The sequence below is a fragment of the Sinocyclocheilus anshuiensis genome, unplaced genomic scaffold (assembly GCF_001515605.1).
Source record: "Sinocyclocheilus anshuiensis isolate Anshui unplaced genomic scaffold, SAMN03320099.WGS_v1.1 scaffold2089, whole genome shotgun sequence".
Taxonomy (NCBI): Eukaryota; Metazoa; Chordata; class Actinopteri; order Cypriniformes; family Cyprinidae; genus Sinocyclocheilus; species Sinocyclocheilus anshuiensis.
In genome coordinates, this window is record NW_015549564.1 from 235,503 (window position 1) to 250,474 (window position 14,972).

Consider the following 14,972-nt stretch of genomic DNA (forward strand, 5'->3'; position numbering starts at 1 on the left):
GTATATCTCGAGCAAAAATAGCAATGTTTTAATAGTGGCACAGATCCAAGTTACACTTTTTAGGGTTTACAATGGTTTTTCAAATACTTATTACTCATAGTTTCCCATATCTTTATTTTAAGTTGGAATAGGAGGAATTATTTTAACACCAAGCAAATCATCACCACTACATAAAATACATACATGAATACATGAAAGTGGCACATTTTATTTAGTTATACATGAAGATAAAATAATATGAATTTTTAAATAAACTAAACATGAAGATGTTTTGTGATTACAACATTACAGCGTAGAAACAGTTAGTGATAAAACCTAAAAACAATATCTAAGCACAACACTTGAATGATCTAAATAAGCTCTTATTTTACAAAAACATGATGCTCAGCAACAATGGCCATTAGGCCTGTTTCACACCCCTTACACGCATTGTGCATAAGTGAAGCAGCAGTGTAACTGCAGTAGAAGGCGCTATATACAAAATATAGTAGTTTCTCAGTTACTATATTACTACATTACAACCATAATTTCTAAAATAGTTATCGCGGTTGGGCCATTGAGAATTGTTTCAGAGTTTATCATGAAATATAATTCTAAGCGCTTGGCTACTTATGCACACAGTTAATATGGGTGCTGGAATAATTATGCACTGCTTTTGTGTGCAGTGTTAAACAGCTTAATATAGCATTCACAATGGCCTCGAAAAACACAAGATGAGCAAATTTATTTTTGAAACAATTCTAAAACGATTCTTTAATAAATTTGAATGTATGGAATTGAATGCAAACAGTCACAAAAAAATAAAATAAAAATTGATTTATGAACAATTTACACATTATTTTTGTTATGCTTGTGTCAGATGAACAAGGCCCACTGTTTGTATACTAGTCAATCATTTGGTGCTTTTCCACTGCATGGTACGGCACGGTACGGTTCACTTTTGGGGGGTTTTCCACTGGGTACAGTACCTGGTACCTGGTACTTTTTTTAGTACCACCTCGGTTGAGGTTCCAAGTGAACCGTACCATTACCAAAACATGCGTGTAAACTCTGCTGATCACGGATTGGCCGGAGAGAATCGTCACTACCTGAACTTGCGACACAAACACAACAGAACCACTAGATTTAAATCAGCACAGTCAGTGAAGGCTCGAACGCAACGGTTTTGAACAAGCGCACCTTTTTTAACAACCAAAAAGTGGCTGTTTCGTTGTCTGAAGTTGAGAAAGTACAGACATTACTCTCGTTGATAGCAGAGGAGCGGATCCAGAGAGAGCTTGATGGGGCGACGCGGAATGAAAAAGTTTTTCAGGAGTTGCGATAGAGGCGGTGCAACTATAACGACGTGAATAATCCCACCCACTCTAAAGCGGTACTGAACTGCAGTGGAAACGCAAACCTTGCCGTGTCGTACCGTACTGAGCCGTGCCGAGCCGAGTCGTATCACGCAGTGGAAAAACACCAATTGACTATTACCAGTGCAACATAATACATTAAATATGCAACCTAAAATTTATCAGTTTGTTTTAACGCAGACCGTTCAGGTAATTAATAAATTTTCTGTATTTTTTGTGCTGCATTACAGCTTAGTGGACTCTATATTCCATCTATATTCTAGTTGCTGTGGCCTGAATTCACATATAAGTTTCAAGTGTCCTGCCCATCACTGTCCTCCTGCTGCTGGGTGGCTGACGGGTTGCCTGGATAATCTAGAAGCAAAATAGGGGTCTCCTTTGCTCCTGTTTGCTCCCTCTCACGTCTAGTGATTCCTCTGCTGCTTGCCTTCGAAGATATTGTCTGACCCCGGAACAGTTGAGCCTGACGTTGACATAGACCCACTTTGCTGAGAAGTATGAAGACATCTCCTTGGAAGGCCTTGGTGAAGATGGCATATAGGAAAGGGTTAGCGCAGGAATTCAGAGGGTAAAAGAGCACCAAGAGGATCTTGGAGTTTGACACAGTGATGAGCGGGTGGTCCAACGCAGCAGTCATAGCATACAACGAAATGGGTGCCATGCAGAGGAAGTCAGTAAAGATGAGCACAGCCATACGCTTGGCAATGTTGGTGTCTTTGTTGGCAGACCGATGACTTGGGTTGTGAACAGCACAATAGATCTTGATGTAACAGGCACAAATGACTACAAAAGCCAGGATGTTAAAAACAAGTACACATAGGATGTAGATCTGGTCCACAAGTGTCTGGGTGTCCATGGGCAGACAAATGCTGACCTTCTGGTAGCTGCTGACCCCAATGAGAGGCATAAGAGCCAATAAGAGGCAAAAGATCCAGCCTACAAGCATGATGACTGAAGCATGGGACAGACGCAACTTACGGTCCAGCCGCATGGCGTACGTGATAGCATACCAGCGTTCCAGAGTAATAGTTGTCAGTGTGTAGACCGATAGTTCACTAGCAAAGACGGAGAAAAACCCAGCTAGGTTGCATCCTGGACCTGTCTGCCAATCAATAGCATGATTATAGTATTCAGAACGTGTGTGGAGGTCCACGGAAGCAATTAGCAGCAGGTAAATGCCCATACACAGGTCAGCAAAGGCCAGGTGGCACATTAAAAACCTTGAAACTGACAGTTTGTATTGACTGGTGAGCAGTACCAACAGTACAAGCAGGTTGCCCAACACAGCAAGCAAACTGACAAACCACACAGATACCCTTAGAAAGCTGAAACCCATGATGTCCTCACACGGGTTGAACTCATCAGGAGCAGGAAAACAGGCGACCTCCTCTCCCTCCTCACACACAATGTAGTCATAGCGACTGTCAAACTCATGGCTGGTGTCTTCCTGGGGGTTCTTCAGCGTTTCGCCAAAGCCCACATCATCGTCTGGGTGCCCGCCAAAGTAGGTGTGGTAGTGCAGGCTGCTGTAAAAGTCCTGGTGGTCATAGGTGTCTCTAAAGAGGTTATCACCCGAATCGGTGCCAGGTTCCATGCTGCTGTGCAGGCCAGGAATTGCAAACGTTCCCACAGATCTCTTTTGAAGTTGGTTATACATGGCAGTAAGGTTGCATATGATGTCCTCTAAGTACCTGCCATTTAAAAAGCAAAAATCCTAATGCTTGCATGCCAGAAAATACACTTTTAAAAGGTCTTAAATCTTTTTGTATGCTCACTAAAACTACCATAATATTCAGAATTTTTTATAGAATTAGGCAAACCAATTATATGACGTTACAGTTCAGTCTTAGTAAAAAATACTCAAAACAAGCATATTTTCTCAGATTTGAGAGTAGTATTGCAATGAATAATCAATGCCACAAACCCTCTTTTTTTCTTCAAGTTCTTGAATGCACAGCAGTGGCTGGGGTAGGTCAGGTCTGCTGTAATCATGTGTCTGAAAGTCTTGATCGGTGGTAGTTTTTTGAGGGCCCAGACATTCCGAGCACAGAGTTCCCGAAGTGACTCCAAGCCTCTGGTTGGTAGGGAAGTGACAGCCGATTCTGATACATCACTGATGAGAAAAGAAGACAGCAGATTGACCCAGTTTTTCATGATTGGTCCTCAGCAGCATAAAGGACTTTTATGATAAAGAATATTCTTATCCTTTTCAGAATTGCCAATGAAGTTTGATCTTCCTAACACTAATCTTTTTCACTTTTTTTCAGGTCAGACATTTTGTACAAAATCAGTTTCCCCAGTTCCCTAATCTCCCTCCTGATATAAAAAAAAATGGACACCCTTCTCTCTCTCAGTCCAGACAGAAAAGGGCTAATCTCTGCCTTTTATGAATCAATCGATTTTTTAAATCCTGACCCCTCTGAATCACTCAAGAATACATAAAAACTAGAGCTGGGGGTGACTATACTTGAAACAGAGTTGATTATATATTTGATTTAGTACATTCTTCCTCCCTATGTGCTTGACACAGTTTGATGCAATGCAAGATTAGTTACAGAGCACAAAATATACCCAGACAGGAGTGACACTTGCAATAAGTGCCGACAGTCTCCAGCAAATCATACTCACATGTTCTGGGGTCCTGTCCAAGATTGACAAGAGTTTTGGGCTAAAATATTTGATACTTTCGGAAAAAAAAAAACTTTAATACATAAAAGGGTCTTTAAAAAGCTTTTCATTTGTTAAATTATATTGATACCATTGATCTGTCACTTGAAAATGCAGAAGAGGATTAACAATTTTTATTTATTTATTTTTGCTCTTATTTTGTCCTTTTAATTTTTTTTTTCCCTTTAGACATTCATTGTATCATTTAACGACTACCTTTACAGTGCTATTGTTACTTGCCCTTGTTTTTGTTGTATGGCACAAAATGTTAATAAATATATTTTGGAAAACAAAATTCTCTAATGTTAAAACGCTTGTGGTACTTTGGTTGATGTTGGTTTTTAACAGTGTTTTTCTAAAGTGTTGGATGTTTGTTCCAATGACTTGCCTGTTTGAGAGCTGACCAATCATTATATAGAGAAGATTCTCACGACAAAAATATCTGAATTAAAGTCCCATTTTCCAATAAACAGATCGGATACTTTCTAATTTAAACCGCACTTATGGTCATGGTGTTCTCATATACAGTACTCTACAATACTAGAACTAATAGTGCTGCTGTCAGTGCGTTCTGGCACGATATTGTAAACAGTTGGTCATGTCTTAATTGAATGTAAGATGGGACAAAAAATGGATACATTGTCAAAAGACAATTTGCATTAGGACTTTCAATGTAAATGCAGGCTTAGGCTAAGCTGTGCTGTGTGCATTTCAGTATCACCTAAAGAAAAAAATTACCACTGCCTGTTTTGTTTTTCTCTGAAAATCATCAATCCTCCCTATAGGATTATAACCCTCAGAGTCAAAAATGTCCATTATAATATGAGCTTGTTATTGTTTTTGTTTTAAACAGATGTTCCAAAGAGTCTATTGTGCAATATGAGTTTAAAATTAAGAAGAAAAAAAAAAATTTGCAGCCCGCTTGCCTGATTTTTTCATTTTGAGATAGTTAGCCAGTGACCTCATAGCAATGATTTCACACTGAACTGACTCCTGAGAGGGTAGCTGAGGGGCCACATTATTAACTTATTAAAGAATTATGATTTCAGCAGGCCCACATTAGCAGACAGATAAGATTACTATGGTCAACATCCTGCATTCAGATGAGAAGATATTTTTGCACTTACAGAATTTTTTTTTAGTAACACCAATGAAGAGTAGGCTAGCTTTATGAAGTCTGTTATAAACAGAAATCTATAATATTTGTCAAATCAGTAAAACAACCTGCTATTTTCATTTTTTGAAAGAGAAAAATGTTTTCCATTAAAAGTGTCAAAGAATTCAAATGTTATTTTGTGCATTTTTGTATTATGACACATGATCTAACCTCTTAACTGAAATTTTTACAAACATGTACAAAATATTTAAAAGTCTTTATCTGCTCTAAATTACAATCATAATAATACAATCTTATAATTTACAGTATTTCAGTATATATACAGTATACTTCCATAACCAAAACACAGCAAAATCATTTATGGACAAGGGCAGCAAACTCTGAGTAAAAGAGCTCAGAGAGAACTACAGACACTGAATCTCAAGTGCTTTCAGGAGAAACAAAAGCCACTCACAGGAGCATTGGCCCACTGCTAGTCCCAGCAAACATTCTCTCATCCAGCCTGGTCAGCTGCTTATTTCTATGCAGGTACCTGGAAAGAAAAGGAGTAAAAAAGGTTCAGTTTTGTGATTATAATGCTATTACTAAATGTTAAAGATGAAATAAAAAAACAGACTTTTTGTGGTGCATGTCAAGGCACAAACAAACCCATAAACCCTAAAGTATTTAGTAGGTAATTTGCCCCACAATATTTGTGCTATATAAATGAATAATAACATAAACTGTGCTGCTTGTTTTAAATAATAGGTGCATTATTTGTTACAAGTGATCAGACTTAATTATTTTACCTGGTAGATGGCAAAAATCCCACAGACTTACATTAAAGAAGTATAAGTACACACAGGAAACAGAATATCATAAAAAACTCTTTGGGGCCATTTTTTTCTTCTTCCAGGGGCCGGTTGTATAAACTGCTTAGACTAGTCTTAAAAAGTTAGCCATCTAATTTGTTTTCTTCTAGACTGGTCATAACTGTTTGAAGCCAGTATAACAAAAATGTAGATTGGCCCAATTTTAATCAGAAAAGTGAGACTCTTGGCTAACTGCTAGTTGGTCAAACTAGTTTTTAAGACACAGTCTTAACATAGTGTCTATGCAACTGGCCCCTGGAAAACAAGACAAAAAAAGAATGAATGCTGAAGAAAATTACTCTGTGCAATGTGGTTTCTAAAATAACATGAATTTCATATCCATGCTGAATGAATTCTCAAGTGCAATGTAACAGCCCAACAAGGCTTGCTAGGGGGGCCCACCTTTACAAGCAATTTAGCAATTCAGAAAGGGAGTTTTACTATTACACTTTCATCAGGTGCTTTTGTCCTGGTTTAGCAGTCCAATGTAAACATGCAAAACCAGAGACATTAGCAAGAGATTACAACCTAAGGGAGTTTGAGATATGAGGGAGATTGACATTAATATCCTGTATTCTCAGCAGAAGATTTGCGAAATGACAATAGTAAATATTATGCCCCGAAAGTGTCCTTTACTCTGAATACACTTTTTTCGGTGGGAACTGATGGAGAAGACACTAGCATGACATGCATGCTATTGAATCAAGTGAACGAATAGTAGATATAATTACCATATGCTGCTGTTTTTTCAGTGGAATAAAAAAAGTCTATTCACTCAGTGACAGTTCATAGTGAACACGTCTGTCAGAAAGGACATGAAAAACATACAAGTTCCATACAACAGTCCATTCAACTTTCACAAATATTATATCTAAATCTAAAGCAGCGATCTCCAACCCTGCTCCTGAAGACGTCCTGCAGATTTCAGTTCCAACCCTGAGCCAACACACCTGTCTGTAATTATCAAGTAACCCTAAACACCTTGATTAGCTGGTTTAGTTGTGTTTGAGTTGAGTTGGAGTTGAAATCTGCAGGACGCTAGCTTTCCAGAAACAGGGTTGGAGACCCTTGTCTAAAGCAATATGATAGCTTTGTGTGAGCCACAGACCATATTTTAAAGTTTCTTGGAAGATTATAGTGCACAAGTTTAAGAACTTATTTTGGTGGTGCACAGGTTTGCACAGGAAAAAAAAACAGGTTTGTAATGTAAATAAGGTGAATAAATAATGATTTTTTTCATGTTTGGGTAAACTATTCTGTTAATGACCAATGCTTCATAAATGTGTTGTATCAAACTTGTGTATTTATATGGTTTTAGATAAACTTTTAGCATTTAATTGTATTATTGTCTTATGCAAGCTTTTATAAAGAACTTTACACTGAGTCCAGCTTTGTGCCATTGAAAGCATGATGTTGGACTTTCGTAAAGCCATTGCTGTACAGCCTCCTGTTGAATAAAAAGCAAAAAATAACAGTCATGTCTTCGTGCAAAAATCTTGCTAATAACAGTGTCTACTTCTAGTTCAGAATTTAGAGCAGAGTATGTTTAAATAGCCTCTCTAGGAGATAGCGATGCTTGAGTCACACAGTATACTGCAAATAATTGTACAAGGAACTAGAAGAGAATTACAAATAGCCTGTGCTAAAAGGGGTAATTTTCATTCAATCACTAGAATCTTTCCAATATACCTAGCCTAACTGTAACAGTAGTTTTGCACACTCTTCACAAAAAAAAAGTCAGGAAGGAAATTGACAAATGACATCTCAAACTAATTTTTCTCTGTTAGTATATGACATGGAATATGACAAGACTTACACTGACAGCAGATCACTGGTAATGCCAAGAAAAGCGTTAGCTGGAATTGCAGCAATATAGGGATTATCGCTTAGTTCTCTGCAGGAAGAGCATAAATAGATTAAAAGAATACCTTCAAAAACACTGATCTGTATGAAAACTGCTGCATTAGAACACTACTCACAGTAGGAAGTAGGAGTCATCAGCCTGGATATTGTTCAGGACAGGGAAGATGGTGAGGCCTGTGTTGAATAAGCCTCTGAAAATACAACAGCTCCTGGTTATTATTTCAAGGTCTTATGCATTGTCCACAGTGACACTAATTTTATTGCTAGAGGTAACTGCACTTTTGGTTGCTAGTAAGTGTTCATACTACTTAGTGCCCTAATGTTATTGCTGGGCTGCCTAACTGGTTATAGCTTTACTTACCTAGACCATGCTCTTAGGCACAATAATCAAGCAAACATGTAGTACATTCTACATCTATATATATATATAATATAATCTATATATTGCAGTTTTTGAAGAGCGTGCATGTGCATAAATGCATAAGAGAACCCTGAAATATGGCATAAGAGCGAACCGACAAGGAATTAATTAAAGCAAAATGTCTATGCCAATTACATGCTGCAGGCAGAGATGGGCAGTGTTTTAATTAAATGTATTTAAAATACATATTTAATTACTTTTGAGTATTTTGTAATTTGTATTTTGCTGGACAAAAAAAATTAAAATACTTTGAGAGTAGGGGTGTGCGATATTGACAAAAAATTATATCTCGATATTTTATGGGATTTTATCAATAACGATAATTAGACGATATTTTGCTGTGTGTTATTGTGCTGGTACCTTAAGGACTGCCGAAGACCGCTGACTCCTAATGTTTTTAATATTCTTCATATTCTGTGTGGTGGTCAGTTCATACTGATAGAAATTAATCTTTTCCAATAAGTTTAAACTTATTTTTACATTTTATGGGCATTTTTACCTTTATAAAGCCATTTTTTTGTAAAAGTGTCCATTATCTTTTGAGTCAAATTCTTACATTTAATCAGGGAATTAGAATAATAAGACATTTGGGCTGTTACCAAGTAAATTAAATCAACACAGAAGCTGCATCTGAAGTGGCATTTAGATGTATTTACACACATGTATTTTGTTTAATGCAAGACATGAATGCATTTAACCTGCAATTACAAATGCATAAATAATGTTTTGATATATTAAACATAAAACGTTGAATACTTGAAATGATTTAAAACGTGAAAAAAAATTTAAAAAAAAGAAGAAAAAGCCGAAATTTGAAATCAAAATCGCCAGCAGGTGGTAGCAAATCACTGTTAATACGTGAGTCATTGCGATTGAACTGAATCATTTAAACGAGTAATTCATTCAAGAACGAAACACCGTCATGTCGCTCAGAGACACAAAACAGCACTGTGGCTTTATTCGGAATGATTTTTGTTGGCGAAATAGAGCAAAAACAAGCAATATGGTGTCTAAAATGTAAGTCTCTTAATTAACTTATTGTTTATTGAATTCAATGTCACATTTGTAATCATGGTAATTTTTGGAGAAAAACGGCACTCTTCGTGTGAAATTGAATAACTATATGAAGTGGTATAAATATATACATTTTCTGCCATCATGTCTTGAATTTGTGATCATTCTAAATGCATTTTAATAGACTGAATCATGCAGTGAAAGAAAACACACTAAATGCGCACACGCACTAGTCTAGACTTCACGTAATGTATGCGTGCGCTCTGTAGGGATGTTTTGAATGGTTTTTGCTAAATACTCGATAATGTCAAATCGCACATCGTTAAAACAACAATTACGATATTATCGCAGACGATATATATCGCACACCCCTATTTGAGAGACAGTATTATGTATTTGAAATACTTAAAATACTTCATCAAGTAGGTCATTTTATTATCAGATAATACAATCTAATAATACATAATAATACGTCTTTCTTCACCTGTGTTAATAGTACTGCCAAATATAGCCTATCACAGTTTTTGGCTAGATGCAAGTGAATCATATGACATCCTGTTGGAAACATAGGCGGAGTCTTAAAGGGTTAGTTCACCCAAAAATGAAAATTCAGTTGTAAATTACCCACCCTCATGTTGTTCCACTCCTGCAAGACCTTCGTTCATAAATGAAGGTATTTTTTATGAAATCTGAGAGCTTTCGACAGCCCCCTCTACAGTCAGACACGCAATTTACCATTCAAGGTCCAGAACGGTAGGAGAAACATCAAGTAATCCATGTCATTAAGTACATCCAGTAATCCAATTTTATGAAGCGACGTGACTGCTTCATAATTTACCACTTTATTAATGAAAATATTATCCAAACACATGCGTCATGGTACTCTAGTGAACACTAACTCATTTGAGTTATGTTGACGCGTGACTCTTCTATCGCGCAAACAACACAAATGCGTTGTGATGCTCTCATGAACGCACAATGCAGATCAATATTTCATAAATAAAGTTGTAAATTATGTTTTTTGTGCAAACAAAGCACTCCAGTCACTTGTGTAAGTGTGAATGTGTAAGTTGCGTTGCTGCCTATGGAGGGACAGAAAGCTCTTTGATTTCATTAAAAAAATATCTTTATTTGTGTTCGGAAGAGGAATTAAGGTCTTATGGGTGTGAAACAACATGAGGGTGCGTAATTAATGACAGAATTTACATTTTTAGGTGAAAAAAAAATCATTTTTAACGAAACTTAAAAAATGAGAGCCTATAGACAAATTTTTATGTGAAGGACGCTGGGAAAATCAAAGGGAAACTATCATAACAGTGTAATTTTAATGAACCTCATCTGTGAATCACAGTTGCCGTCGCTTGCTCGCATTACGATGGAGTGTGTGCAAGAGCATGAGCAGTATGTTGCTGGCCACAGCTCACTTAATGGCCACCGGTGTCGCTAATAACAAGGGTTTCTAAATAGAGCCCTTTAACAGCTAAATATCAGCATTTTTAGGAGTTTTAGGAATCTTTACTGTTGACAGTGAAATAGCTTGAGGCATCCTCTTGAGTAGGACAAGGCGGTATGACAATACGGTTTTGCAGGACTGCTTAATTTTTGACACACTGATAAAGAAACAATAAAGGAGTGATAAAGAAACATGAAGTTTCAAGTAAAAACAATCGTTGTGTCTTAAATGAACATAAGAAATTAGAAGAAATTTGGATCAATATATTGGATATATTGTCTAGTGTTAGGGTTAAAGAATATGTTGTTTATAAGTTGTTCAAGGAGGGGAAAGCACTTCTCTTTCTCTTATGTGTGTATCTAACTCCAGTATTGCTAAAAGTAATGCCACTGTCTCTTGCACTTCAAATGATTGCATGTAAATATTGGTTGTATTTTTGTATTTTCAAATTACTTGTATTTTAAATAAATAAATTTCTCACACCAGTATTTTGTATTTTAAATTAAATATATTTGATGAGCAAGTATTTGTAATTTGTAAAATACTTTTTGATGTATATGTGCCCATCTCTGGCTGCAGGTTAACAAGATTAAACAATGAACAGCTTTTTGTTCTTTCGTGCAAATTAACTATAACAATGTGGCATTAATTGTGATCTCTATTCAATTATTAGCAGAATAGGGAAAACAGAGTTTTCCCTGAACAAACTCCTAATTTGCTGCTTATTAATTGTAAGGTCATTGTTAAGTTTAGGGATGGTGTAGGATTAAGGGATCTAAAATATGGTCATGCAGAATAAGGCATTAATATGTGCTATATAAGTACTGATAAACAGCCAATATGCTTGTAATATGCATGCTAATAAGCAACTAGTTAATAGTGAGAATTGGTCCCTAAAATAAAGTGTTACCGAAGTTATTACTTCACTACATGTACGTGACTTCATTATAAACAGTCTAACATTGTTGAACTAAAGTTTCCACCATGCTACTATAGTATACACTAGCTAGTGTAAATGTTCAGGTTTTTTTTTATTTTTTAGGCATGAACCTCAATAAAATATTTAAAACAGGAAAACATGACAAAACTTTTTTTTTTTTTTCAATTTGAAGACAAAAAAGTATGTAGACAGTGTTTTGCTCACAAATACTGTAATTTAGGGAGATTCTTAAAAGCCTCTGGATGGATGAATGTCAGATTTCTTGTGTTTCTCATTTCTCTGAAATGGGAAAGAGAGAGAGAGAGAGAGATTACATGAATTGAAAATGTTCTTTTGTAAGTGTTTTAATGAAAGTGATAGGATCCTACAGTATCTCAGCTGGACATTATGCTTGACTGTAACAGAATTAATTTCACATTATTTTTGCAGATGATGAGAATAACAGTTCTGACGTAATTTGCTCTTGTTCAGTTTACTCAGCCAGATATGCTAAATGAAAGCACATTTCCTAGTACAATAAGAGAAAACCTCAACAAAAATAGTACAGTGGAAGAAAAAGTCACTAAAATCATGGGTGTATTTAATCAGGGATTCAATGCTGGTATGTTAACAGAGTTAAATGCTGGTTGGTTTTGTTCTAAGTGAGAGTAAATCTCAAAAGGTATTAATGAAAATATATTTGGTCGCAGGTAAAAAATCTAAAAAAAGCCTGATGCTTGGGCACTGAAAAGTAAGTAACAAAAGTTAGTAACATCTCCGATTTCAGGTATAGAATTACTATATTGTGATGTTGTTCCATAATGTAGTTGAAAATGTTTACTGTGGTAAAGACTATGGTTGAAAATGACTTATACAATGGTAAAAATTGTATTCTTTTGCTTCTGTGGTAGTTAAGATTGCCCACCTCTTAAGTAAAGGGAGCTGCTACAAAGTCAACACATGTCAACACATAATGCTTTTATTCCCCAGCGAGTAAGCCAGATCAGAAAAAAACCCATCAATTTTGGTGGTAGCAGGAGAGAGAGAGAAAAAAATAAACCTTGGGAGAAACCAGGCTAAAACAGGGGAGTGTCCTATCATGCATCTAGAAATGCAAACCATTAATGGAAATAATTCTTGTTTTTAATCTTCTGTGTTACATCTATGCATTATTGTAGTTCTTGTGTTTATTTTGTTTCATTTTACTCAGTGTGTTAAAATTAAAGCATGCAATTTCTTCAACACTTCTCTTGTGTTTACACTTTTTGGAGAACATAGCATAAATATATCCAGCTGCATTCATGTACTTGCATGAAATATATTTCTGGCATCAGGGTTAAAAAGACAGTGTCTGTTCAATAAAGAATGCGGTTTCATAAATGTGATATGAGTATTCGTTTGTATTTTATGCAAAATGCGATTCTCCCTCACGCACGTTTGCATAGACACTAAAATGTACAATGATACATTGACAGCATTTAAAATGTAAATAATTTACTTATGAACAACTTTACATACATACAAATGTTTACAAATCCTTATTTTATCTATTAATGTTTAATTGACAGAATCAGTTGTTTCTATTGCACTTATGATCAACAATATTGTTTTCATGTTATTAAACACAGTTGGTTCATTTACTTGAAATAATAAGATTTTGTTCGGTTCTTTTCTGTGTGACTTCTGGTCATTTCAAAGGCCTGCTCATTTCAAAGGATCACATAATTTTAAACAAGACTAAAGTTTTAAATCTTTAAATTAATAAATTGTAATTATTCTAATCACCAATTAACCATTAATTATGGTTTGTTTCCATCCAAATTTGTCACCCGTACAATCATTTAACCATTGTGTATTTATTGTGTGTATTTATTTATTTTATTTTGTGTGGTTAACTGGAATTTATAAATGGATTTTGGATGCTTTAACTTACATATGAGTAAGCTTTCTCAGGTTGTAGAAGGAATGCTTTTCTAACCTGCTCAGAGAGACATCTACGGACAGATAGCTAAGGAAAGAAGGGAGAAAATCCTGTTAAAATCCTGAGTTTTATAAAAATACAGTTATTTCAAGTTGCCACCCCTCAGCAGAGAGAGAGGGGGGGAAAAACTCCTTTCAGTCTTTATGATGAAATCAGCCCATGTTTTCAGTCTTGTAATGTCATAATGTATTCAGGTAGGACAGAACGAAAGCAACTGTAGCACACTACATTTCTTTAAACACAAACAATTAGGGTGTCCACAGACTTAGCACATGCACATCAGGAATAAATAAGTGTGATTGTATTGGAATATTCCAAGTAGATATAACTTGGAATTCTCCAAGTAGATATAACTGCAGACCGGAGATCTCCAAAATGGGGCGTGAACTCCAAAAGTGGGCAGAACCTCCAAAATGGGGCGGGGTCTCCTCGCGCAAAGACTTTCACCATTGGCTCTGGCTCCAGCAAATTGTTATTGACTTACATTTCAAAATAAAACTTTATAAATGTAACATTGTTTCTAGTTCATTTAAAATAAAACATGCTATATAAATAATCCGTGAGTGCAGAGCCCAAAGCTCATTGCCAGTGGTGTATCGGACTGGAGTTTGAACCTCTGCTTAATGCTATAAACGGGAATCACCCACGAGCCGCCTCAGCGCAGCGCAGGGGAAATATTTCACTCTATCGCTTTGTTCTAAGCAACGGGGGCGTCCCGGGGCTCGAAATTCGCAGGGTAGGAGGGGGTAGTGACGCTGGGTGTAACTAAAAAGGTGCCATTATCCGGTGAGGTCCGGTTGGGGAGTTACGGAACGATCTCATATCGCATAATCTTATTAACCGTTTATCTCCTGAACTGCAACTTTCTTTACCACACAGCGCCAATCCCTCCGTGCAGCCTATTTTGGAGCTCCCACCCCGTTTTGGAGTTCCCGCCCCCAGTTGGAGATCTCCGGGCTGCAGTTATACCCTTCTCGAATATTCGGTGAATAACTGTAATAGATCTAACCTTTGTTTTCGAGAAAGTAGCCTCAGAGTCAACACTCATAGACTGTGTCTGAAATCACACCCTACACCCTCATTTACTAGTTCCTACATTAGTTCACTTTATAGTTCACTAGACAGAGTGATTGAAAACAAATGAGTGAATTCAGACACTGATGAACAGCTGCTGTTAACAAGCACAATAACTGAAGGAAAGAACAAGAAACAAAACTACAACTGACTTCCAGTCAAAGCCTTAGATGAAATTATCCGAAATAAAACAGCAGAGGAGCATTAAACAACTTCACAAACAGCTTCACTCATTACTAACCAGTTTGACTTTATTT

At 36.3% G+C, this 14,972-nt stretch overlaps 1 protein-coding gene across 1 annotated transcript in view; it reads right to left on the reverse strand.

Annotated features, from left to right (window-relative positions):
- Positions 1 to 1,647: 1,647 nt before the first annotated feature.
- Positions 1,648 to 14,972, reverse strand: part of LOC107657214 (thyrotropin receptor-like) — a 32,701-nt gene continuing 19,376 nt past the window's right edge. The window contains exons 3-10 of the mRNA XM_016445238.1: positions 13,594 to 13,668; positions 11,886 to 11,960; positions 7,970 to 8,044; positions 7,807 to 7,884; positions 7,369 to 7,437; positions 5,594 to 5,671; positions 3,280 to 3,468; positions 1,648 to 3,046 (exon numbers count right to left, since the gene is read on the reverse strand). Coding sequence (XP_016300724.1) covers positions 1,648 to 3,046; positions 3,280 to 3,468; positions 5,594 to 5,671; positions 7,369 to 7,437; positions 7,807 to 7,884; positions 7,970 to 8,044; positions 11,886 to 11,960; positions 13,594 to 13,668 — 2,038 coding nt within the window. The remainder of the gene's footprint in view (positions 3,047 to 3,279; positions 3,469 to 5,593; positions 5,672 to 7,368; positions 7,438 to 7,806; positions 7,885 to 7,969; positions 8,045 to 11,885; positions 11,961 to 13,593; positions 13,669 to 14,972) is intronic.